General features: G+C 39.2%; 1 protein-coding gene and 1 long non-coding RNA gene across 14 annotated transcripts; one reads left to right on the top strand and one right to left on the bottom strand.

The window, feature by feature from the left end:
* The first annotated feature begins 76 nt into the window (after window positions 1–76).
* LOC143879138 (uncharacterized) lies at window positions 77–12,691 on the top strand. 13 transcript variants are annotated; one of them, XR_013251135.1, is made up of 9 exons: window positions 77–667; window positions 868–939; window positions 1,091–1,421; window positions 3,359–3,443; window positions 4,054–4,152; window positions 4,246–4,310; window positions 6,134–6,177; window positions 6,283–6,521; window positions 6,638–12,686. It is a non-coding gene; the product is annotated as an uncharacterized LOC143879138 (long non-coding RNA). The 13 variants fall into 13 exon arrangements; XR_013251134.1 differs by having other exon boundaries at window positions 1,088–1,421; XR_013251133.1 differs by having other exon boundaries at window positions 1,061–1,421.
* On the bottom strand, window positions 11,325–18,000 carry LOC143879136 (putative protein phosphatase 2C 66). The gene is made up of 5 exons (XM_077381326.1): window positions 17,552–18,000; window positions 14,660–15,046; window positions 14,447–14,564; window positions 12,969–13,192; window positions 11,325–12,270 (listed from the first exon to the last, which is right to left on the bottom strand). The coding sequence occupies exons 1-5, from the start codon at window positions 17,855–17,857 to the stop codon at window positions 11,728–11,730; spliced, it is 1,578 nt and encodes a 525-aa protein (XP_077237441.1). The 5' UTR covers window positions 17,858–18,000; the 3' UTR covers window positions 11,325–11,727.
* Between the last annotated feature and the right edge of the window lie 1,756 nt (window positions 18,001–19,756).

Here is a 19,756-nt window from a genome sequence, read left to right as displayed (position 1 = left end):
GCCACGTGTCGACAGCTAATTGGCTGTTGTTTTAAATACCCCATCAGCATGCATATTACACAGGAGGATATTTTCAGTCATGTAATCCTTATCCTTTCCTTACTATTCTAAAAGCCTAAACCTCTGAAAGTTCGTCAACCGTCTTCCCCTTAAATTCCTGCTCCCATGGCATCAGATTCTTGCTTTTATTTCTTATTATTAAAAACAATCCTATGCCCGTCCAGAGTACATCCTACTTTTGTTTTTTCCTTTTCCCAATTACACTTGCAGAAACAGCCATAGACTTGCCGTTTCTCGACCAATGACAGTCTCTTCCCTCCTGAAATAACTTACCTTTGCCGTTTCCTCTACCAATGGCCAGTCCTTTCCCCTGAAATAACGTATCTGAACACACCCTTCATCTTCTCGCCCCTGCAGAACCCGCCTCCCTCTACCAACCCTTACAGGGAAAGAGAAAACCCTCTTTTTCATTTTCTGCATCTCTAACCCCCTCTCTATGCGTAAATAAAAAACAGAGCTAGAGCTCGATTGTGCCGAAAATGAAAAAAAGGGTTTTTCTCTTCCCTGTCATCATCTCCTGCTCCGGCATCATCTCCGTCGCTTCCGGAAACCTCATCTCCATGGTCAGCGGTCCCCATTTCGACTTTCTGCTCGGCCGGAAAGATGGGTTAGTCTCAGAATCCTCTCGCGTTGAAGAAAATCTTCCCGGAGGCATCATGACCATCTTTAAGAAATTCCTCATTGCGATTTTGTGTCCTCTGATATAATTTGACGCAGAAACCACTATTTTTTCTTGTTTTTTGTCGTTTTGTACTTGGGATTTTGATTTTCAGCCTCCGGAGTTTTTTTTTTGTGTTCTGTACCCAGAAGCCATTGCTCATTGGTTGAAGATCAAAGATATCCTCGCTCTAAAGGGTTCTTTCAACAAACACATGGCAGGTATTGTCTTCTTTTACATACTTTGTCACTTATGTCATTCTCCATTTGCATTAGAGAAAATCCACATTGAAAGGAGTATGAAATTGGTTTATCTATTTTTAACTGCTATCGTTTGCTGAAGTTTCTTGAATCTCTGATTTACTCAAAGAAGATAGACATGGATTTGAAGAAAGATTAGAGAACAAACATGTGATTTGCCGAAGAAGAGGGACATGCATTTGAAGAAAGATTAGAGAACAGAGTGTAGACGAAAAATGGTTTTGCTGACTTTGAAGAACAGGAAAATCATGGTTACTAAATGGATCTTGCCTCTATTTTTTTAAGTAGAGCTACTTTTGCCCGCCGAATCTGAAGTTGATCGATTGTTTTGGTTGCCCGCCGAATCTGAAGTTGATCGATTGTTTTGGTGTTGGCAGATCTGTTAAAGATATTCAAATCTTCCATGGACTCTACAGCTGCATCATATGCATTAAAGCCTCAAGGTATAAAACCATTACGAGCTTCTATTGTGGCTGGTTAATTTTGCTTACCTAATGAAACTTGTTTTGATGAAATAGAGGCCAAGGGTTGGATTTTTTTTATTTATTTTCTCCCTGGTTGCGTCCATAGATGTGTGTTGGATATGGTTTGAAATCAAAATGAAACTGCACTGAGTTTGGTTAACAAGCTGTTAAGCTATTAACTGGTGTTTTTTTGTTAAAACTGCATTAGGGTCTGTTAAAAATTAGAAAAATGTATTAAATCAAAAAAGATAAGCCCTGGATTTAGCCTACTTTTGACAGTTTCATCTCTGTGAATATTGGTTTTATTTATTGTTTAAACTTTTAGAAATTGTAGAGCTTACAAGCCTCTTGTTTTAGTAAGTAAGCTTGAGCTTTATGAACTTTTTTACTTCCAAGTGTTTTCTTCTTTATATCATTTAAAAGAAAGTGTTTTCTTCTTTATGTGCGGGTACATTGGTTGGTGATAAAATGGTGAGTGCCTGAGAGGCATCTCTGGAGTAGTAAGAAGGCGTGTTGTAACACCTAAAATAACCCATAGAGGTAATTTAATATTGTAATATGTTCTAATTTTCGAGGTAACTACTGATACAGTACTCTTACAGTGGAGAAAGGTCATTTAGTATTGTAGTATGTTCTAATTTTCGATTGATATGATTTCATATACTTTTCTCTTCATGATAACATGTTCTTACATGGAATGACATGCGTTGGTCCCTTCTCTTTTATATTAGTCATCCAAAGTTGTAACAGGTGCTGATTTTGGATGGATCTGATTCTGAATGCCTTTCTCTCCATGATTTCATTTTGTTCTTATATGGAGTAACATGTGTTGCTTTTTCAGGTTTTGTTATTTTTGTATTTTTGTGCTGCACTGAAAAACATTGGAAATATCGAATTAAACCCAAGACTAGCAACATGAACAAAGAAAAGCCTACATGGTAGCTATTTTCCACTTAAATCCATCATTCATTTGTCTCATTACCGTCATCACTACCAGTAAAACAATTCCATCAGAAATATTTATCTTGCAATCCAAACAGAGCCTTATGGGACCAAAAGTTGTTCAGATTCCAAATGCAAGCCATTTTTACCCTTTTTCTTTCCTCTCAAATCAAGAGAGAAGGGAAAGTAAAGAAATGAAAATCTATTTTCCTTTTCGTCTATGTTCTTATTACATGCATTCAGACGGGCCCTATGTGATTTCAATTGCAATAAGGAAAATCACAATTTGGTTATCCACATTCGACGTAAAAACTTGTCTCCCTTGCATTTCTTTTCCTCTCCAATCGTTCATTGTCTCTGCCTTATCTCTCTTCGTTGTTCGACCTGTTGAAAGGCCTTAATCTACAAAGCTCAACATCCCAAAGCTATGCTGCATCTTTTTTATTTTTATCATTGCTTGAATTTTGCAATTTTCTCAAATAAAGAATGGATTTGGAGGCACAATTGGCAGTTATGGAATTGGGACCCAAAGTTGATGTTATAATTAATATTCATAATCACAAATTTAGATTTGTTTCTCTTTAGTCCTTCCTCATAGAACAGCTGCTTCTATGTCTTTTATCTATGGAAATATGTGTTGAAACCATGGTAGGTAATAAAATGGTGAAGAGTATCTCTGGAGTAGTAAGAAAGCGTGTTACAACAGGTAAAATAACCTATAAAAGGAACTACTGATGTAACACTCTTATAATGCAGATTGGTCATTTAATTTTGTAACATGTTTTGGTTTTGGATTTTTTTTTTAATGTTTATGGATTGATATGATTTTGAATATCTTTCTCTTCAAGATAACATGTTTGTATATGGAACAACGTGTGTTGCTTCTCTTTTATAAATTATATTGGTCATTTAATATTATAACATGGTCTGATTTTGGGATTGATATGATTCCAAGTACCCTTTTTTTTTTGCAGATTTTTTCAGGATATTGGGGTTTTTCCTATTCTAGATTGGTAGGATTTGAGGTCCGACCTTCACTCGCGGCCTCCTCCTCATTTGGTATTTTTTTTTTGTTCTTTTCCTTTTGGAGAAGACAACTTCTTCTTTTTTTCTACCAATTTTAAATGCTAATAAAAGGATATGTTGAGAGGGTTTTGATGTTTTTTAATCAAACTCATCCATTGATTGAGGATTGATCAGTGGTGATGATTAATACTAAAGATTATGGTTACCTTTTCTTTGTTGTTGCTAAATGGGAATTCTGTTGATTTTCAATCTGCAAAACTATAGATTATCCACAAAAGTCCATGCTAAACAGAGGGAAAAGAAAAGAAAAGAAAATGAATGGCTACAGAGCCTCCAACAATTGGTAATTTGTGCATATTTCAACATGAAAAGTTGTTATGACTTATCAATCGTTTAGGATCATCTTATGTGGGTGATTTTTAGGCTTTGGGAAAGAGTCTAGATCACGTTGGCATCCCATTGATGGCTATATCATGTCCTCTTCACTCCTATTATTCATTTTGTTCAAATTTCCATCTTGAAATTTATTGTTTGTTCTTGATTTTCTTATCAGATAATTGGACCTTTCCACTTCAAGCACCACCCTTATTTTGTTGAAATTTCTATCTTCAAATTTATTGTGTGTTCTTGGTTTTCTTATCAGATAATTAGACTTGTCCACTCCAAGTGCCACCCCCTCTTGTAAGCATTGTGTGGAACATTTTGACCATCGTTGCTGTAGATATCTAATTCTGTGGGAAAGGTGAGACTACCACAATTCAATATGAAGTACGATGTGAATTTATTATGTACTTGGAAGATTTGTTAACAAATAACTTTATTATATATGATATAGGCAAACATATTCTGGCAGCAATTAGTGTGAGCTTCTCATACATTATGGCAAGCACATCATGGCAGGTTGGCAGCAATGTGAATTCATTGTTTTATAGTTCATAAAATAATAAACAAAATTGTGTTCTAAGTGGTTCCTTGCTTCCTTTCTATTCTTGGTGAGTAAAGAAAAAAGGCCGTTCAAGAGAATGAAAAAAAGAGAATGATTCAAGGGAAAACATGATAGAGGAGACTGAAGCAGGTAAGAGGAATTTGGGCGGAACTTGAAAAAAAAGAATGAAAACACCAACCATGTGTACTACTAATGGCCATAGGAAAGAGGATGGTCCCTTTTCAAGCATTTTCAAATCATGCTCATGCTCAGACAGGCAGAAATCCCACAGCCTTTTTGTGTTTCTTCTGACTACCAACAAAAATTCATTTTCGAAGTTGTTGGAAACAAATTTGGAAAAAATTAAAGAAACCAGTGAGGAAGAATGTTGGGCAAGATAAGAAGACTAGTTTTTTGGTCCAGTTTGGCCATTCTGAAGCAAATTAGGATGAATAATTGCACCAGTCTTCACAGAAAAGGGATTTTAAATTAAGTACGTAAGAGCATCAAATCAGATTGACTGTGACAAAGAGGCCTGCCTTCAAGCTCTTACCCTATTTGGTTCCCAGAAGGTGGCTGGGAAAGTAGTGGAAGAAGTAGTTAGAGGGAGGTGACAAGCATGCAAGATGTGTTGGAGTTGTTTAGGGAGAATAGGGAAAGAGTGGTAGTAGTGTTTGGTTGCGCGTCAAACCTCTAGAAGACGTGTTGAAAATGTACGGGTGCCATTAATGAAATAGAGAGTGGAAGAGAGAGAAAGGGAAGAGAGAGAAGGATATAAAGTGAATAAGACAAGACCATTCTACTTTTCTTCCACCCAAAAACCTACTTTTTGGAGAAATTTGCTTGGGAGATGAGAGGAGGGAACAATTGAAAAAGTAGGGTGCCACAGAGGAAAAAAGCTCATGATTATGTCCCCTTATGTCTAGAAGTCAAACGGAGTTTTAACTAAAATTTGGCAACCAAACAGCGCCCCGCGTTCCATATTCCAGGAATTGCCCAGCTGTCTTCCAGGGTTTTGGCAACCTATTGGGTTTGCCAGAGTAAGTAAAGAAGATAAAGGATTTGCATTTATCTATTGTCTTTCCAAATTTTGATTACTATGGGATCTTATTCTACTGACTGTACTAGGATTATTTACTACTTTGCCGCTTCTCTCTAGCTTACGTTGGCTGTGATGTGCTCTATTTGTGTTTCTTTATGTTTGCATTTCTTTATACCGGTCTATCTATTACCATGAGCACAACTAGAATGCTTAATATTTAATTGAACTGGATACTATTTTACACTTTATAGAATTTTCCTGGATCTTATACACTGCGAAATTATTACAACCCATGTACAACTTTTGGGACACATATGTGCAATGCACATAGAATTAGTAGTGTATTACTCTTTGATGAATGTGAAGCTGTCATGTGCTTCTTTTTTAAGTTTTAAAAAAGCCATTTCAAGGTGATGATTAGTAGTTTAACTGCAAATGAGGGGCAACACCATCTTCAATAGCCTTTGGTATTTGAGGGGCAAAACAATATTCAATAGCCATTGTTATTTGAGGGGCAGTACCTATTGCTTTTGGGTCTCCTCCTTTCCATTTGATTTTTTTGTGTGCTCTTCTGGGTCTCCTCCTTTTCCGAGCTCATGCTACAACTTACATTTATAAACTATGTTATAATCTAATTGTTGTGGAATTATATCTTGCAATCTAATTACATTTATAAATTATGTTATAATCTACTTTGCCGCTTCTCCAATCTAATTACATTTATAAATTATGTTATAATCTAATTATGTTCTGCAGGAAAAGAGGGGTGAACAAGAAAGTTCCGACCGTGAATAGAGCTGGTAAATACTCTATTTTACACACTTGTTCAATTTCATTTGGGCTTTTTTATCATATTCATGTTCAATTGGATACTAAATTTTAATTTCTTTTGCTTGCTTTAACAGGTCTATGGAGAACACAGATTTCATGCTGTTTGGCATCAACAGTACACCCTTTGGAAGTGGCAGTTCGTACGTGAAAGGAATGAGATAGAGATAGTGATGGGTTTTATTCCATACTATAATTTCTTAGTTGCTTTTACAGGTCAGTGGAGAAAACAGATTTCATGCCGTTTGACATCAAAAGGGAAGTATAATGACTTCCAACCTACAAATGGATTGCCAAAACAAAATAAATCGTCAAGGTATACCCTAGACAATTTCTCCAATCTAATTAATTTTTCCATCTCTTATTAAATCCAAAGAAAAGTTAGTTACATTATTGACCTTTCAAGTTGATAAAGATTGTTGCATGACACAGGGAGTAAAAGTCACAGCTGAGCTGAAGATGTGAAAACATTTGGAGCAGATGCTGCAGTAAATAGACCTTGCAATTCGATCTAAGAACGAGATTGATCCAATGTAGCTCTTGAATCTTTGCATGGCGAGTGGCCATCCAAGCCATGACATTGAGAAGAAAGTTTATGTCGTAAAATAAACATGTTCTGCTAGGGCTACAACTCGGGTCAGGTGGGTCGGGTTTTGAAGAACCCAACCCTACCCGAGAAATATCTCAGGTCGGGTCGGGTTTTTTTCCGGAAAACCCACGATTCCCAAACCTGGCCTTACCCATGATAAATCTCGGGTCGGGTCGGGTTTTTTTTTACGTTGACACATTTTTTTAAGGAAAACTCTTGTTTGGCAAGGCAACTCAACTGTTAGAAGTAGTAAAACTCAAGCATGGCAAACTCTTTAGTGCATTAACTAATAACTAGTCCAAAGAGAATAAATTGATGCATTACCAAATGAAAATGATTATACTCATATGAGATAAACAACAAACTATTTAGTGCATTAACTATTTAGTTGAAACTTGAAACCCTAGATCTAAAGGGGGGAAACGAACAGAAGATGGAAAGAGTCCCTGTGATTGCGTGCGTGCGTGAGTTTTCACTTTTAAAGTACTAAAGCTTTAGAAAAAAAAATTACATACTATAACTGATGTAACTCGGGTCGGGTCGGGCCCCTTCAAACCTTGCTCAACCCGAGATTCATGTGGGCTTTTGGATCGTAGACCCGGCTTGACCTGAAACCCGAGAAACGTGAACCCAACCCAAGTTATTTTCGGGTCGGGTCGATGCGGGTCGGGTAAAATCCGACCCAAGTTGCAGCCCTAGTTTCTGCACACTTATGGCAAGAAATGCCTCAGTCTCGCACGTGCACTTTTACTAGTGTTAATATAAAAGCAACCGAGAAACAAACGGTTGCAAGGTTGCCCATTCTCTTCAAACTCTCTATCTCTTCATGGTATCAGATCCAACATCCATACTCGGTATACTTTTACGAATTTTCTTTTCTTTCTCACTTCTTCTATACTTGTTCATCGTTTTTAATTCTTTTTTTTTTTTTTTTTTGTACTTCTTCACAATGGAATCCGCATCTAATCTTCCTGATGTTCCAACGCCAACAAATGATCACTCTCTTTCTCCACAAACTCCTTCCTCCTCTTCTCCTACTGGTTCTTCTCATCCCGTTTTCGAAATCTCAAACATTAAATCTTTTGTCAATATTAATCTTAATCAAGAAAACTTTACACTTTGGCAAAAAAAAAATATTCCCATTTTAAATAGCCATAATGTTTTAAGTCATGTTGAAGGAACTTCTCTGCCTCCTTCCTCCACAATCATTAACGAATCTGGCCTGTCAATCATTAATCCCGATTATATACAATGGAAAAGAATTGATGATGGAGTTGTTTCATGGCTTAATGCCACTATTTCAAGGATGTTCTCAAAAAAGAAAAACAAAACCATGGATTTCATGGTCAAGCCAGTGCGCGCTATGTTCAATTAAAAATTGAATTTCATGGTCTTAAAAAGAACAACAAAACCATGGATTTCTTCCTTCAAGAAATCAAAACTATTTCCAACTCGCTTAGCGCCATAGGTCATCCCTTAGAAGATGAAGATTTAGTTATGCAAGTTATAAGCGGACTACTAGGGGTGCAGGTTTTGCCCTGTCAACTCTGACCCGCCCTGAGCCCGAACAAGGTCTGGGCTAGATTTTCCAACCCTGAGGGCGGGTCAGGGTTCATTTTTTAGGCCCTGACTCAGGGTCGGGTCGGGTTCTAGGTTAATGCCTTGGGTCACCCTGATCCGGCCCGACCCTAAGTTTTCTATTATAGAATTGAACCATCTGTGCATGTTTCTTTTGCTAATGATTTCTGTTATCTTGGATTGATGATTCTTTAGATTATTATTGTTAATTGTCTCTGCTGCCCTTGATGTTGTTGAATTCATATTGTCTTATTTTGTTCTCCATCTCTGTTTATTGATCATTTTGTTCTATATGATATGTGGTTGCTTTATTTTTTGCACTCTTAACAGGTACTTTCACTAGGGTCAATCAGGGCCAACCCGGCCCGGCCCGGCCCAATCAGGGCGGGCCAAGGCCGCGCTGAGCCCTGTAGGGCGGGCAATGGGTTGAGGTTTTTCGGCCTTGGCTCAGGGTCAAGGCAGGTCAGGGCTGAGATAATGGGATCTAGGGTTGGGCTAGGGTTTTGAAAAACCCGACCCTGTTGCAGCCCTACGGACTACCTTCCGAGTACGATAGTTTTGTATCGGCTATTACTGCCCGTCCACCTCTCCCTACTTTTGATCAAATTCAACCTAGTTTACTTGCACTGGAACATCGATTGGTTCAACATCATCCTTCTTTCCCTTCTGTTGATAAGGCTTTCTTTGTAACTCAAGGTCGTGGTTACAGAGGAAATCGTGGTAGACAAGGTCGTGGAGGTCGAGGCAACTGCAATCAATTTTCGGGCCGTGGCCGTAGAACCAAAGTTCTAATTTCCCTAATCGCTACTTCTATCAAAATCGAATTTTTCCTCCCCCTCCACAGCGAAATTCTTATGCCAGTACACTTAGTTGCCCTCCAATTCCTCCAAACAAAATCGATATCTGTCAGATTTGCAACAAAGCCAATCTCACTGCTCTTGAATGTAGAAATTGTTTTAATCAAAGCCTACACTTACGATCAACTTCCTCAGTCATTTGCTGCAATGAATTATAGTTCCTTTAATCAATTGTGGTATCCAGACACAAGCGCAAGTTCTCATATGACGCCTTCATAAGGTATCTTTCTAACAAAACTCCCTACTATGGTAATGATCGCATAAGTTCAAACGTAGAAACTCCACAATCCTTATCCATTTTCTCTAACTCCCACTAACGACCCCACTGCTACACGTTTTCATATTTCAAAACTGCAAAAGGCCTATTTTTAAGTCTAGAAAAATTTGTCGTTTCCCTTTTGCAAAGAACCAATATGGAAAATTCGAAACCTGTTTCTACGCCAATTGTCCAAAAGACTACTTTGTATGGTGATTCTAGCAATCTTTTAAAAGATCCTACAGAATATAGAAGCATCGTTCAATATCTAACTTTCACCGGGCTTGATATCTCATTTGCGGTGAATTTAGTATGCCAATTTATGCATAATCCTAGAGAAAGCCATTTTCAAGCTGTCAAACGTATTCTTAGATACATCAAAGGAGCGATCACATATGGCATGTGCTTATATTCCTCACCAATCAGCTCTATTAGAGCCTTTTCTGATGCTAATTGGGCTAATTGTTTGGATACTCGCCGCTCAACAACAGGTTTCTGTATTTTTCTTGGCAATAATTTAATTTCGTGGTCTGCCAAAAAATCAACCCACTGTTTCAAGATCAAGTACTGAATCAAAATATCGTGCAGTTGCTGATACTTGCTGGATTAAATCATTATTAATAGAGCTTAATTGTGATAACATTGGTGCTACATATTTGGTGGCAAATCCATTCAAGGACTAAACATGTTGATATCGACTATCATTTTGTTCGTGAGAAGGCGGCACGAGGAGAAGTACAAGTCTGTTTCATTCCAACAGATAGACAACCCGCTGACATCTTCACGAAAGGACTATGATCATCATGATTTTCATTTTTACGCTCCAAATTGAACGTTTATCCCAAACCGCTTCAAATTGTGGCTTCCGTCATTCAGCAGTGGAATAGTTCCATGGTATTGATCATCCAACCATTGATTGGAATGTCTATCGTGACTGGAAGAAACAAAAGGTTGCAAGGTTGCCCCATTCTCTTCAAACTCTCAATCTCTTTCAAAAAAATCTTTTTTTATCATTTTATAAGAGCTACCGTTTTTCTTTTGGGTGCTACAGAAGGGATTTATTTGTTAAGCCTTTTGAATAGAAGGATGTCCACACAACTACAAGTCATTCTACAGATCTTTGAGAATGCTAGAAGTGTTCGCTTCTTTCATTTCAACGCTCACCATACTCACTGCTGTTAAAATTAATTTAAACATTGTGATTGATATGGTTTCATTTGTGTAACCATTTGTGGCAACCAAGTGAGGTTGCAGTTCAAGAACAACTGCATAATAACAGCTTCCCTACGCCCAGCACCCTCAAGGAGATCAGTATTCACTGTTACTCGATCTCCCACCCAACACTAGGTATCACAAATGGAACAGAAGAAATAAAAAAGGCTTTTCCAAAACATCACACAACGTTTGAGAACCATGTGGGCTCTCGCAAGAGTTGGGCTCACTGATGTAAGCAATTCCAACATGACAATCACCAATCACATACTACATCATGGAACCCCTCACACCTATAATTCTTCAAAATAAAATTTGATGGTTCACTTCAGCCACACCTGATCATCTGGCATGCGTGGGGTGATAAGATTTCACCGTGTGAAATTCATTGTGGACTTTGCACTCACCCAGTCAATAAGTTGAATAGGGATGCCCTCCCTCCGTATTGCTGACGTGAAAATTATCAACTTACAGATCGAATGAGACTTTAATGTGATTCAAGCGCCCAACATCAGCATGGGGCACATCCTACTTATCAGGACTATATTTTGGGTCTCTTCCAACTATATCAGTGGTCCGCTATGCACACTTACTGGGAGGAGAATGACTTAATACCAAGGCAAAGCGTTATACAACAGGCCTCTTTTCAAATAAAAAAATTCTACATTCAAAAAGCAAAAAAGTTTTTCAAGCACGGATTAAATACAACGATGGAAGGCAGTCGTTATGCTCACTGACCAACGAGCAACACACGAAGATGATCCTTTGTTGTTTAAACCAGCATCTAGCCACATTTTGAAGAAAATACAACTTTAATCAAATAAAAAATCCAGCCTGAATGACAATGGTTCGATGTGGGCTCAGACAAGTCAGCACTGTGTGGTATGATCATTCCCAACCATGCCTCGATACCTAGAGATTTTTCCATGTGCCATGAAAAGGAATCTTGATCGCTTTCTTGAAAGAATGATTCCTCAATTCCACTTTGTAAGCGGCAATACAAGTGAAGCTGTGAGTATCATTGACATTTTCATAACCATTTTCTCCAACTAGCAGATTTTTTGTCGCTGGTACCGCTGAATCTGGGAAGGTTAACCAAAGAATTCACTCTTGTAACCCCTTCAAGAGCAGACCATTCGTCCTCCTCTGCAGTTGAAATGCACTCTGCGAGGCTCCTTGTTGATTGGCACCTCTCGGACAGCTTCTCTTCCTTGAGCTCGGAAACTGGCATGATTTCACCATTGCCATGGATAGTATCCAAATTAAGCCAAGCTCCATCTGGAACTGAACCCTGTACTTCACTCTCTGTCGAGCCACAGACTTCTTCTGCCTTCAGTGCCTCTTCTCTAGGTGTTTCCTCCAAAGCAGCACTCTCCTGGGCCTGGGCCTGATCAGATGAAGATGGAGGATCCAAGAAAAGGCAGACTACAGCACAATCATCACTTTTGGAAGTTGGGAACTTGAGCCTCCATGCTCGAACTGCACAGTCTACAAGAGCTCTGGCCGCTGTTGCCCGACTCGGTGCCGAAGCCACTATATCAACAACTTCCTTATTCGAGAGAACATCCCAGACCTGCACCAAGGGTAGGTATCCACATGTGAATTTAAAAGAGACTTTTCATCTTGGTCCAAATTTCAAAATTTTCCATTACATGCCTCAGTTACTAAAAGTACCAAGAAATGGGAAAGGAATAGTGACAGGAGCAGCAACAAAAAGAATGAAATAATATATTTTATAGCCTGAAGCATCTAGAAATTCCAGATTCCAAAGAGTGGCATCCTAATTAGAAGATCTGAGCAACTATATCAAGTATCAAAGTTATCGTATGTGTCAGGGAGTAATGAGTACAGGAGCAGTCACGAAAGTATTAAACAAAAAAAATAGAAGGGGCTGATCGGTCTCTGTATTGTAGGGGTCCATCTTGTCCCCTCTCTGTTTTTAATCAATAAAGTTGTTACCTTTCAAAAAAAAAAAAAATAGAACCTCTCAAGCATCTTGAAACCATGAAATTCTAGAGGAGGGGGTGGGGGGATGCCAAAGTACTTAAGTAGGAGATTCAAACAATTACATGGATGATTTGAGCAATTAAAAAGCAGCAGAGTCTAAGCAGGTGTAGGAGCAAGAGCTGCAAAGTAACAAATAAGCTCTTTTAAGACCTGAAGCCAACAAATCATGAGATTCCAAAAAGCAGGAGCTGAAACCTGAGAGATGCATGCAACTATAACAGTTAAATCATTTGAGATCTATCTAAGAGATTAATGAGAAAATACCCCATCAGTGGCGAGAACAACAAACTCGTCTCTTCCTGTGAGACGTCGATAACATATATCTGGAACAGAAATCAAACCGAAATCCTTGAGACAGAAATCCCCAAAAGCTCTAGCCATTGCTAAGCCAGGTGAGTCATTATTAGGAAGCCATACACGTGCAACTTCGGGTTCATCCTGCAAGGCAAAAATCCTTCCTTTGCATTGCTGAATTCTCGCAGCTTCCCCTAAACATGACAACAATGATACAACAAATTTATGTTTCACAGCTCGACAAGGATCAGTATGCAGTGAATTATATTCCAACAAAAAAAAGTTCATGAGACTTTTGACTTTTCAATATTCAGGTTTTACATGCAGAGCAACTATTAAAGACTTTGACTAATCTCGAATAGGAATGATATTTCCGCCCCTTAAGGTAACCATTCCACCCCCAAATATTGTCTTTTGGAGGCTTAAGATCTGGGCAGTAGTCTGTTTATAGATGCCAAGCACATGGTAGAATCACAAAAGTAGAGAAAGAGAGGGAGAGGTTTTATAGGGCAGAAACCACTATGTTGTAGGTATGCACTCGCTGCTTGTCAATATTTCTTAACCTGAATTGAAGATGTGAGGATGTAAAGTTGTAAACCAATCTTTTAGGTACTGCTAATTAACGTATGTGTTCTACTGTGACCAAAATACCCCATCTCAAAGGACTTATAAAGGTTCCCTTGAAAGAAAAACTAGAAGAAGTGCACCCACCATTCTCTTTTAATAATGGAAGATGGTCTAGGTAAATTCAACCAACTGAAAAGAGGCAACAAAATGACCAAAACGTTCTTCCCTCTTCAATTAATAAATTCAAATGATTTAGGTTGGTAATAGAATGTCCATAATACTCAATATTTTGAAGTAGCTAGACACAGAAATTGGTCATTCCATTTGAGTTTGACTCTGCAGAGTTGATGCAAAACTTACAGATTTGATAAAAAACAATTTTGGAGTCAACATTCCAAGTCTGGAGGCCAGCCAAAATGGGTTGACTCATCCTAATTTCCAGTCATCCAGCAAGGCAGTGTTTTTCAATGCTTCTCACTCTCCATTTTCCAGAACGGGCGAAACAGACAGAACAGAATCGCATGGAGCGACTCTGCTTCTTTCTGACAATCAGTGGCTAGAGCCACTGGGAATCAGGGATTTAGATAAATGTGCAGCAGAACGGGCCAGGTTTGGTGAACACCATTCTCCGGTTTATTTTTCCATCTTTCCATTCTCCGCAATGAAAAAAGTGCAAAGTGCTGCGGAGAAAGGTTGAAGAATATAACCAAAGTTCAAACAACACATTTAACTAATTGGAATGGAATCCTAAGCCACAAGACATAACTGATTTGATGAACTCTTTTTTACCGAATGGAAAGAAACTTAAGGAGAGAGAGAGAGACTGCGCGCGCGCGTGTGGGTGGGTGGGTGGGGTGTTGAAATGCTCAAAATAAACGTACTTGGAAGATTGGGCTTCAAATCAACAGTCAATTGTACAGCAACCATTGAGTTGTCTTTATCACGTGTGCCGAGTACTGCCCTCGAGTCTCCAACATTTCCAATTACAAGATCCTGTCCCTGGAAAATGCAAGTCACATGTTCTATATGGCATTTGAATCGATCAAAAGACACAAAACCACACAACAGTTGAAGAACATCATGCAAATTATTACCTGCTTTATCAAAGTGACAGCGGTACTCCCACTGCAGAAACAATCAATTGTGGGATGCAGTTTCAGTTCTTTATCCATCAACTTGAAAGCCTTTAATAGAGACTGTTTTAGAGTCAGATATATCTCGGGGAGCTTTTCATCTTCATCCAAACCTATGGACTCAACCAATTCATCATCTATGCAAATAGATGCTGTTTCTTCGGAGTTCATGCTTCCCAGTACATTGCCATTCTCATACAGGCTGTTGTTATCGTTGATGTCGGCTTTCCAATGGGCACACAGCTTAAGCGGAAGAGAATCTCTCACTTTCTTGGCAACCATATGACCAAATGGACCATGACCATCGAATACTCCACAGAAGATGGTGTCATTTCTTGAACCGAAATTCTAGCGTGATCAATCCCAAGTGGTCATTTACTGAGGAAATGCAATAAAAAAAAAAAAAAAGGAAAACAGGCAGAAGTATTTGCGATCTAATTGGTTACAGTAGACAGAAATGCATGGTTTGACTCTGAATAATGAAATAATTTCTTAAGATGATATTTTTGTAAATTAAATTAATTGAAGAACAGATAACAATTGGATCGGTTTACATCGTGGCTAACAAATCTTATTCGGTGAAGCGATCGTCCTGATTGCAGCAATGAGTAAAATGTAGTTTTAGAAGCACAAATTGATCCGTGAAACATGAACACGTATGAAACTAGTATCTGGCAATCAAATATTGAAAACATAAAAGGTGCATTGCCTTTTAATATAAGGGCAGATCAAATCTTCTACAGACAAACATGCAAACCAAGCAGCTCTCTGGTATGAGTCGTCTTTTATATATTAGATGATTAAAACAAAGGCATACAGCAAATAATGGCTTCATGCACAATGCCTTGATTCTTCCTTTTTGATCGATAAAATCCAAGAGACACTGTAAGGAAAAAATTTCAGGCCTCAGTATATCACCAGCTGCTTCAGTCACAAAAGGCCTCCTTAATCAGATTGCATGAAGGAGCCCTTCGGAATATGATCTAGTATATTCCAGATTATTGGTTATGTCTGTTTATTACACCTATCAAAACCAGCATACTGAGAGGCAAAAAAGAAAGTAACGATGAATATTTTATGGCAGTAACAGTTTATGGGGATCATATATTGTTATTGCCAAAAAATACTCATTGTTACCTTCTTCTTTACAATAGACTACGGAACAGGTGCAACATCATAGCTTTGGTGCCCAAAGTTAAAGGTCCCTCGAGGATTGAGGATTTTCGCCCTATCTGCTTGGTGGGCTGCTTGTATAATGTGCTAGCGAAAGTCCTAGCGGAATGTCTAAAAAAAGGTTCTCCCCGTGATTATTTCTTCTAGCCAGACGGCTTTCATCCACAACAAACAAATTCTTGACTGCTCCCTAGTAGCAAATGAGGTGGTGGATTTCTATTCTAGATCAGGAGAAAGGGGTGTGGTCTGTAACTAGACATGGAAAAAGCCTACGATCGGGCAGAATGGGACTCCATAGACTATTTGTTAGGCAGAATGGGCTTTGGCAATAGAAGGAGGTTGTGGATGAGGAAATGCTTATCGTCTGCCTGGTACTCAATAATCACTAATGAATCTACCAAAGGGTTCAACTCGTCCAGAGGGCTTAGGCGAGGTGATCCGCTATCTCCCTTCATCTTTGTGATGGTTGCAGAGACTTTAAGTAGGCTGATGAACAAAGGAAGTGCTAGGGGGTTAATAGAGGGATTCAAAATTCAAAGCGTAGGGGCAATGGTATCTCATCTACAGTTCGCAAATGACACTCTTCTTTTCAACTCTCTTGACCCGGCAAACATTAAGAATCTCAAAGCCTTACTAAGATGTTATGAATTGGTAACAGGCCAAAGATCAAAACTTTCACAAATCTAAAGTTTTTGGCATCAATGTTGACCCTAAAGTGGTGCAAGGAAAAGCGGGGATTGTGGGTTGCAAGGTGTATCTACCTTCTATTTATCTAGGTCTGAGCCCGGGGTAGGGAGACCTAAAAAGGAGTTCTGGGATTCTATTGTAGAGAGAGTCGAGAGGAGACCGGACACTTGGAAACGCAACCTTGTCTCGAGAGGTGGCCGCATCACTCTTATCAAGGCAGTATTGGCAAACATCTTGATCTACTACTTGTCCCTATTTAAATGTCCCACGAGTGTGGTGAATCATTTGGAGTAAATACAAAGAAGATTCTTATGGTGGTACGAAAGAGAAGAAAGGAATCCTTTGGTTAGTTGGGAGGATGTTTGCTAACCTATCAGGGCTGAAGGCCTAGGGATTAGGAAGATAAAAGAAATGAATCAAGCTCTCTTAGGTAAATGGCTTTGGAGATATGGGGAGGAGGTATCTCAACTCTGGACCAAGGTAATTGAAAGCAAGTAGGGGTCTACCTTTGGCCATTGGGAGTTAGGAGGACAAATTCAGACTAAAGAGAGCCACAGTATGGCGCAATATCTTGAGGCTAAAGTACAAGTTCCTAGTAGAAGCTAGATTCAGAGTTTATTCAGGGGAGCGACTTAGGTTTTGACAGGACAGGTGGTGTTCCCAAACCCCTCTGAAGGAGCTTTTCCCTGAGCTATTTCCTATAGCCGCTTCACAAATGGCGTCGATAATTGAGTGTTATGAACACCAAGAAAATAAGGTAATGTGGATGCCGACGTTTAGAAGAAACTTCTTTGACGGAGAGCTGAATGCAGTGACCAGGGTTTTTGAGTTGCTGGAAAGGTGTTATATTAAGAAGAGCAGTGTGGATAAAAGGGTTTGGATCTGGAACTCATTTGGGGAATTCTCGGTCAAAGAAGCATGGCGTAATGAAATAGTAAAGGTACAAGCAGAGATGATTGAGTGGTTAGTGGGGTTTAGAAAAAGAAGTTGTACCTGCCATAGAAGCATGGCGTCTTGATTGGTGCCCTTCCTGCCCTGCTGCGTAAACAGGCAGGCCACGTCGGTGGATCCGTTCAAGAAGATCCGGCCGGGGATTCGGTGCAGCTCTTCTTCTCCTCCCTTTGTAAGAAACCCGAAATCAACCACGCCGGTGGACCTCCGACCCGATTGCGCATGTCGCTTCTTCCTCTTCCAGCGCCCGGAGAGAGAATCGGGAGAGGGATCATCATCTAGGGTTGCCTTTAGGTTTACATCTGCCCGCCTTTTCGAAGAAGAAGAAGAAGATAGGCAAGATCCCATCCGATCGGAGGAAACAATGAGATAAAGAGAGATGCGCGAGATTCTGTCTTTGGGGGTGCCTTTTCAACTGTGGCCGCCTGTTAATTGTGGAAAGCAAATGTAGGAGGAGGAGGATGAGAAAAAGGGTGTGCAAAATCAGGTGGGTGGGTGTGGGGACCTTCTGACTTGGAAATGCGTGGACTTTTTTTATTTTTTACTCTTCATATTTTTTGTTTTTGTCAGGTGGAGATTAGTTACATTTTTCTGCTTCTAGTTTCCGGTGAAAGATATTCGAGAGGGCTAGGGTTTTTCTTTTTTCATTCTTTCTAGAACTATGGTTGAGAATGTTCGAAATTTAACTCTCTCTCTCTCATGTATTTTTCGAGTTCTCTTGTGGAGAAGAAAGTTGTGAATATGAGCATAGATGTTTTATCTTCTTTTTTTTCTCTTTTTCTGTTTTCCTTTTTTTAAGTGGTTTCAGGTATAACGGGAAAAAACATGGTAACTAAAAGACGCACGAAACTCAAATCAGCTAAGTCTTTGTCCCAAACTAGTTGAGGTCTACTAGTGAATCCTTTATAAAATTTTCATGAAGGTAAAAGAATCTACCCGGCTCAAATTGACTAAGTCTAATACGGACACTAGTTGGGTTCATCTACATGAATCTCTTATTTTCCTAGCCATCAAGTTCTACCCATGTTGTTTTCGGTTTGGAGGTTACATATAGTTAGGGGTTTGTCCTTTGTGCCATGCATTCCCAAGAGTCTTTAGGTTTGCCAACAATAAAAATACTATGGTGTATGAATCCTATAAATGAGTGGGCGTAGAATAGTTTGGGACGTTACCTGAAATAGGGAACTTAGAGGCCTTGATACTGGTTGTCTCGTTAACCTTCTCTCTATGTTGGAAGAGTGTTTCACTTCTCAGGCTACACCGAATCGACAGATTTGGACCCCAGTCATCATTCGGTTGCATCTTCTCCTTGGTGTAAGGTTTGGAACCCTTTGGTGCCCATATAAATCCAAGCCTTTTGTTGAACAGTATTATGGAACAAAATCAACATGCTAGACAAAATCAATAAGTGAGATATTAGAATGGCGAACAGGTGCATTCTCTGCTTGACGAAGGAAGAGTCTAGCAACTACTTATTCATCAATTGTAGAGAATCTTATAAGATTTGGACCGTGAGTATGGTTGGTTTGGCTACCAAGGAGTGGCATCTAACTCAATCAAATAATCTCTTATTATTTGGAACATTGCTAGCTTGGGCTCTATGAGAAAGATTTTTTGGCGTCTTGTCCTTTTCGTGGTTATGTGGGAGATTTGACTAGAAAAAAATGCTCGAATTTTTAGGATAAATTTACCTTCCGCTACCTTTCAGCCTGGAAGATCAAATTCAATATGGCTATGTGGGCTAGTCGTCACCAATTTTGGGGTTACTCTGTTGAGTGCATTATTAGAAATTGGTTGACGATCTCGTGAAGCACCACTACAAAGAAGAAGACATCGGCTTTGTGGAAAACTCCTCCCCCCAATACTCTTAAACTCAATGTTGACAGTTGCTCCCTTAATTGGCAACTCCGACAAAGCTGGAATTGGAGTGTGTGTTTAGAGATAGCATTGTCATCATCATTTATATGTTTTTAGGTCCGTTTGGCATAAAAGACTCTACGGATGTTGAGGTTCAGGCCATTCACCTTGGCATGTGAATATTTAGGGAGCATATGGAAGGTAAAATGGAGGTGGAAGGTGATTTGTCTAATGCTATTTATTGGGTTCAAGGTAAAAGTGTAGGTCCTAGGAGAATAGCAAGGGTTTTTGGAAGAAATTTTTGCAATGTATGATTATAGATGTATTCCTTTTGTCCATATTCTTAGTAGTGCCAATTGGCCAAATCAGGGGACTTGTGGGATTATTCCT

Source organism: Tasmannia lanceolata, unplaced genomic scaffold (assembly GCF_043159265.1).
Source record: "Tasmannia lanceolata isolate RefF3 unplaced genomic scaffold, GAP_Taslan_0.1 ptg000006l, whole genome shotgun sequence".
NCBI lineage: Eukaryota > Viridiplantae > Streptophyta > Magnoliopsida > Canellales > Winteraceae > Tasmannia > Tasmannia lanceolata.
This window is presented reverse-complemented; position numbering and strand designations above follow the sequence as displayed.

Coding starts and splice junctions, on each gene's coding strand:
- LOC143879136 (XM_077381326.1), bottom strand. CDS start 17,857: ATGGGATCTTGCCTATCTTCTTCTTCTTCTTCGAAAAGGCGGGCAGAT. Junction 15,047..17,551: donor ACGCCATGCTTCTATGGCAG/GTACAACTTCTT, acceptor TGATCACGCTAG/AATTTCGGTTCAAGAAATGA. Junction 14,565..14,659: donor CTGTCACTTTGATAAAGCAG/GTAATAATTTGC, acceptor TGCATTTTCCAG/GGACAGGATCTTGTAATTGG.